Here is a 6,228-nt window from a genome sequence, read left to right as displayed (position 1 = left end):
AAAGTAGCATGGAACATAAGAAATTATAGCTACGTTTGAGACGTATCACAGCTCTGCTCATCACACCTTCCTCTTGGGGTTCCCAAACGGTCAAGCACCATCAAACACCAACGACGACCACCACCAAGCTCCTGGGCCAAGCTGATGAAGATTCTCCCACGATCGCCATGGATCTCGAAAGAGGGAAACACTCGAATGGGGTGGGGAGATGGTGTATTTGGAATTCAGCGGTAACTGTGGAGCTAAATAGGAGAGATTTTAGGCGGGTGGTGATCGAAATTCTCTTGCCACATTTTTGATGCACCACGAGAGCTCACGCCATCTCCGTCGTATGCAGCTGCGGCGTTCTCCAAAATGCACTCGACGAGGGAAGCTCAGTGTAAACAGCCAATTCGGCTATTCCCCCGGGGCTTGGCCCAAATATGCTTTTAGGGGCGTACGGTCCACAAAGTGGAAGGCCTGTAGGTATCCAATTGGCCCAAATTCCCCCTCCCCCGGGCATGTCTTGACTCCATACAAGCAACCAACCACACCCATAATATGCCTCATTTGATTTGCTTGGGTGCCGGAGCCAACACAATGACAGATTTTGTCCTATTTTTTGTGTTTTGGCGTGTTGGTGAACCCAATGGCACTACCGATATTTTTTTAATTTTTCCATAAATAAACTTGATATTTTGTTAATTTAGTCCCTAACGGGCGAGATAAACCAAAATATAGAGTAATTTGCATATTAAACCCAAGTAAAGGTAGGGTTTGGACTGGCCGGTGGGCCCTCTTCACTTACTGACGACGGGCGTGGGGTACGTGAAAGGTGGTGGGATGGGAGGCGTCAACTGCAGGGCCACGCGCGAGGTCCAGGACGACCATTGCGCCTCCTCCCATGGGGACTACTGTTTTGGAGAGCTCGTCGGTTCTACCCTCTGCGTCTCGGTCTCCCACTGGTCGCCACCCTGGCAGCCTCCTCATGGGCTCTCACCCACCTCACCCTCGGCCGCTTTGGTGGCCTCCTGCGTTGCCGCCTCAAGAGAGGAGAGGCGGATCGTCGTGGCTAGTTGGGGCCTTTGGCTGAGCTCCTCGGGCTACGTGGCGGCCCCCAAGCCGTTCTCCTTCTAGCTCCTCTGCTAGGGCTGGCGGTGGTGGATGCATCTTCGTCGATGTGCTCCTCCTTCACCGGCCACCATGAGGCGATAGAGCCCTCGTTGTCCTCCTCCATTTAGCGTTGGCTCCGGCACCTCGCCTTAGAGCCAAATATTGCAGCGGCCGTTGCCGCAAGGTGTCCTCCCACTCGAACCATTGGTCGTAGTTGCACGTACCCTCAGCGTTCATGGGGTTGTTGTGTATGTCCGTTTGCGCTGGATCTCGAGGCGGCCAGCGAGGCTAGATGTGGGGATGGGCGGTGCTGAAACCCTATTACGATTTAGGTGCCATCCCATCGGGAGGTGCATCTCGCGCCACAACAATGGTGACCCTTCCTCCTAGAACATGTGTGCCACCTCGGTGGACATGCTGATGTGTTTCCTGACCCCCTCGGTAGGGTTAGGCGGAAGGGCGTAGCGGCTAGGCACGCTTGAGGAGGCCTCATGGCCGTGGTTCCCTTTTGGGGGCCATAGAGGTCGGGGGCTAGGGTTTTGGTGCGGTGGGAAAGCTCGAATAGTGGGAGTACGGATGGCGATGAGTACGAATTTAAAAAGAAGGCATGTGATTGTTTGACCATTGACCAATGTGACGGGGAGAGGATAGGGGGACTGGGGAGGGGGGCAAGGAGAAGATAATGCAGGTCCGCGTAACCGCAAACCAGGATCTATATTAGGTCCGCGACCATGCAGCTGGATATATGTTCATTTGCGTCGCCGTGCTGAGACCCCGTGACCCATTGGTCCGCTGGTGGACCAATCGCATTGGAGATACCCTGACACGGGTGACCGCTGGGCGCACATACTGACAGATCCTGCCCCACCTGTCAGCCACACCGCACGTGATCTAGTCCGACGTGGTTGGTGCGTGCAGCGCGCGTCCATACAATAGCAGCAGCCGATTGACCGTTGAAACCTCCTCCAGCCGTCGGACGCGGTGGCTGCTTCATCGGGCCGTCCGTCCGTCTCGGCGACCTCCGCTTAATTTCCGTGGTGACACGGCCAAAACAGGATTACAGTGCTCTCACTCGCTTTCGCGTTACCTTCCTCGGCTGGAGTCCGTCCGGAGTGGGGCGAGCGAGCGAGCATCAGCTCAGCCGCCCTTTTCTATTTATAATTCTCGCCTCCTCCCCCTACAAGAATCGACCGCAGGACTTGCAAAGTCAATCAGCTCGGCCCGGTGCGTGCGTGCTGCCTCTTTGTGATCGAGTTTTGAGCGGAGGAGCGGATTGGTCTGTTTGGGCGAGAGTAGGGAAGAATGGACGGCGCTCCGGTGGCCGAGTTCCGGCCGACCATGACGCACGGCGGCCGGTTCCTCCTCTACAACATATTCGGGAACCAGTTCGAGATCACCTCCAAGTACCAGCCGCCCATCATGCCCATCGGCCGCGGCGCCTACGGGATCGTCTGGTACGTTCGTCCTCAATTGCTCCTGAATCGCCATCGATTTCTTGACAAATTCTTTCCAGGCTCCCCTCAGAGCTGCTTAGCTCAGGCCTTAGGCACATGGGGAAAGTTTGGATTAGGCCAATCAATAATCTCTTAGAATAACACTAGCCAAAGCCTGTATCTGCAGTTGTTGTTGTTAATTAATCCCCAAAGTGTAGTGGCCGTGGTTGGTGCGGTGTTCAATTCTGTCCTGAAATTCCTGACTGCCTGTGCGCAGCTCGGTGATGAACTTCGAGACGAGGGAGATGGTGGCGATCAAAAAGATCGCGAACGCATTCGACAACAACATGGATGCCAAGCGCACGCTGCGGGAGATCAAGCTGCTCAGGCACCTCGACCACGAGAACGTAATCAGCATCGATCCTTAGCACTCCTGTACATGCCTGTAACTGGATTCGGTAATTCAGGCGCTAATAACTGCTGCTGATACGCTCTGCAAAACGCGCAGATCGTCGCCCTCAGGGACGTGATCCCGCCGCCGATCCCGCAGTCCTTCAACGACGTGTACATCGCGCTGGAGCTCATGGACACGGACCTCCACCACATCATCCGCTCCAACCAGGAGCTCTCAGAAGAGCACTGTCAGGTACCGACACAAACTGGATCATCATCATCATCATCGCCTCAATTCTGAATACATACCTACCTACGGAGTATTATTTGTGGTGCTCATGCGCTCTCCCGCCGTGCAGTATTTCCTATACCAGCTGCTGCGCGGGCTCAAGTACATCCACTCGGCGAACGTGATCCACCGGGACCTCAAGCCCAGCAACCTGCTGCTCAACGCCAACTGCGACCTCAAGATCTGCGACTTCGGCCTGGCGCGCCCCTCCTCGGAGAGCGACATGATGACGGAGTACGTGGTGACGCGGTGGTACCGCGCGCCGGAGCTCCTATTGAACTCCACCGACTACTCGGCCGCCATCGACGTCTGGTCGGTGGGGTGCATCTTCATGGAGCTCATCAACCGGGCGCCGCTCTTCCCGGGCAGGGACCACATGCACCAGATGCGGCTCATCACCGAGGTCATCGGCACCCCCACCGACGACGACCTGGGCTTCATCCGCAACGAGGACGCCAGGAAGTACATGAGGCACCTGCCCCAGTTCCCGCGCCGCCCCTTCGCCGGGCAGTTCCCCAAGGTGCAGCCCGCCGCGCTCGACCTCATCCAGCGGATGCTCACCTTCAACCCGCTGCAGCGGATCACAGGTAACACACCTTCTTGCATCGATCTTCTCGTGTAAATTTCCTTGCAGTGCTGTTGCTCTGGCGCCGTGCTTCGTTGACTGCCAGGCTAGCAGTGCACGTACGGTCAGCGTCGGGTCAGTGTCGGTGCTTTGCGATGGCATAGAGAATTAGAGGTAGTAGATGCAATCTGCAGCCACTTCGACAAAAGTTTTACTGCATCTGGACATGCGATCCCTTTTTCGACAAAACCATGTGTCCTCTGCCCGCTCGATTAAGAAAAGATCTTTGCCGACCTTAATTTGGAGCGGTCTGCAGTTGACGACGACATGGACGACTATGTGTAGTGCAGAATAACACTTTTCCAGAAGAACATCTCCATTTCCGGCAAACCAATAAAAACAGAACAGATCTGCTGACTGCTGCACCAACTCTTTATGCTAGATTCCTCTAGTATCAGTTTCTGGCTAGAGAATAAATGGCAGGGCAGGTTCGGAAGTAGAAATATTTTCATCAGGTGTCTGACTGAAATTGCCTTTATCGTCATGCAGTTGAGGAGGCCCTGGAGCACCCGTACCTGGAGCGACTACACGACGTCGCCGACGAGCCCATCTGCACGGACCCCTTCTCCTTCGACTTCGAGCAGCACCCCCTCACGGAAGACCAGATGAAGCAGCTCATCTTCAACGAAGCCCTCGAACTGAACCCAAACTTCCGATACTAGATGATTCATCCCTAGTTCCCTACACCCCCCAGTACGTAGTATGCTTTCGGTGTAAACATGTCTGTAAATAGGAGTACAATCATGGAGCCCGCCAGTAGGCTGAGCACTGCATTTGTTTGTTTATTTCCTGTGTAAGTTGTTTGCTGCTATTTCAGACCATTCTGCTCGACCGTGCCAATAATAAAAGGCTTAAAGTATGATTCGGAGAGGACACTAAATCTCTAGTCTATGTAGAAAACTATTTTTTTCATTGGAGTGGAGGTTTACCCCATATTTATTTATTTATTTATTTCTCAAGCTTTGTGTGTTGCCATTTGGGCAACCCGGTGCCGCACTTACTCAATAAATCATAAAACAAGGATGTAGAAGCCATGTTGAACAATAAAATGCTCAAGGATGTTGCTGGGAGGATGAAAGGGGATCTTCATCCTAAAGAGGGGTTCACTGGGGGTAAAAGTGAACTCATAGTTAGTTAAGTAGATTTAGGTTGTGAACTAAGAATAAAATCATGACCATTAGAAGATCCGAACTAGAATCTGGTTCTAGAAGTGGTTACAATGTAATGTAATAAACTTTTGTGTGTTAATATAATAGGAATTGTGATATTATAACTGAAATGGAGCAGAAAAAATGTTTTAGTTGTTATTACTTATGTGCATGAAAATGTGTACCTAACACGACAAGTGTGTCATGATCTGGTCACCGCACCAAATTTGTGCCAACTTTTAATCTATCAAGTCACAATATGTAAATGTCGTTGAACAGATCGTGTGACGGTTACGGATCCCCCGAGCTACAAATAGCGTCACATATGCGCTTTCCACTACATGTTGATTTCTGGCGGCTTTTAAGTGCCCTCTAGACACTACCAAGTCCGTTAGGCATGTGGCTCGGCTTTAAAAGTGTTTTGAACCAATTTACTAAGTATTAACTTGGTATTAGTAAATTGGACTTTATAAAGAAAAAGTTCATGCGCAGTTAAACTGAAAACTTTGGTATTAATATATTAGACTTTATGAAGGAAAAGTTCATACGCATTTACGAGCAACACAGATTAAGAATTGCATGGGAAAATTCAACCTCAACCCAACAGAAAATTCAACTTCATGGTGTGGATTAGGATTTTAATACATCCAGGAAATCATTTCTAGTAGTTCTGTTTGCTAGTACCGCCCGGCCTGCAGGCTGCAAGTAATCTTGGTCTGGAGATATTAACGAAGTGACAAGACTGTACTTGTGTTTACGCTCTCGGGAGCCCAAGCCCCAAGTTGGGTATTTATTTGATCAATTTGTTTTGACACCGAATTTTTGTAAAATTCTTGGGCTCCGGTGTTCATTTCGAACTCAAACATGGCCAGTCAATTAATCAGCCATACTTTGTGAAAGCCGATATGTTTTCTGGATTTATGTACTACGCCCAAATCACAGTCAAACTGCCCGCAAATGCTCGGTGAGATTGCAGTAGCCTGAAGCTGCTTTCCTAATCCCGAATAATTAAACTAGAGAACCACCTTTTCACAGTCTATTCAACAGCCGTCAAAATGTTGTCTGGTCCGCACGAAGTTCGTCGGTACCCTCTCGCACCTCACACGAACAGTAAGCAGGGACTTCATCAGAGATAGAGATGTACAGGCAAGGCGGCTCGATGCAGACTAGTAAAGCACCAGTTGATGTGGCACTGCCGCAGTTTGGCCTTTAATTATCCCAAAAAGGGGGCCTAATGGATGAGGACTG

The 6,228-nt window shown here is 51.2% G+C and overlaps 1 protein-coding gene across 1 annotated transcript; it reads left to right on the top strand.

Annotated features, from left to right (window-relative positions):
* The first annotated feature begins 2,165 nt into the window (after window positions 1–2,165).
* Window positions 2,166–4,712, top strand: LOC124702276 (mitogen-activated protein kinase 5). The gene is made up of 5 exons (XM_047234401.1): window positions 2,166–2,546; window positions 2,803–2,932; window positions 3,034–3,171; window positions 3,278–3,794; window positions 4,322–4,712. Exons 1-5 carry the CDS (start codon window positions 2,395–2,397, stop codon window positions 4,492–4,494), a joined length of 1,110 nt encoding a protein of 369 aa, XP_047090357.1. The 5' UTR covers window positions 2,166–2,394; the 3' UTR covers window positions 4,495–4,712.
* The last annotated feature ends 1,516 nt before the right edge of the window (window positions 4,713–6,228 follow it).

The sequence above is a fragment of the Lolium rigidum genome, chromosome 3 (assembly GCF_022539505.1).
Source record: "Lolium rigidum isolate FL_2022 chromosome 3, APGP_CSIRO_Lrig_0.1, whole genome shotgun sequence".
In the NCBI taxonomy this organism is placed as follows: Eukaryota; Viridiplantae; Streptophyta; class Magnoliopsida; order Poales; family Poaceae; genus Lolium; species Lolium rigidum.
This window is presented reverse-complemented; position numbering and strand designations above follow the sequence as displayed.

Bases quoted from the DNA above. Each gene is read 5' to 3' on its own strand.
- LOC124702276 (XM_047234401.1), top strand. From the start codon at position 2,395: ATGGACGGCGCTCCGGTGGCCGAGTTCCGGCCGACCATGACGCACGGC. The intron at 2,547-2,802 runs GTACGTTCGTCC...GCCTGTGCGCAG, and splicing joins GGCGCCTACGGGATCGTCTG to CTCGGTGATGAACTTCGAGA. The intron at 3,172-3,277 runs GTACCGACACAA...CCCGCCGTGCAG, and splicing joins TCTCAGAAGAGCACTGTCAG to TATTTCCTATACCAGCTGCT.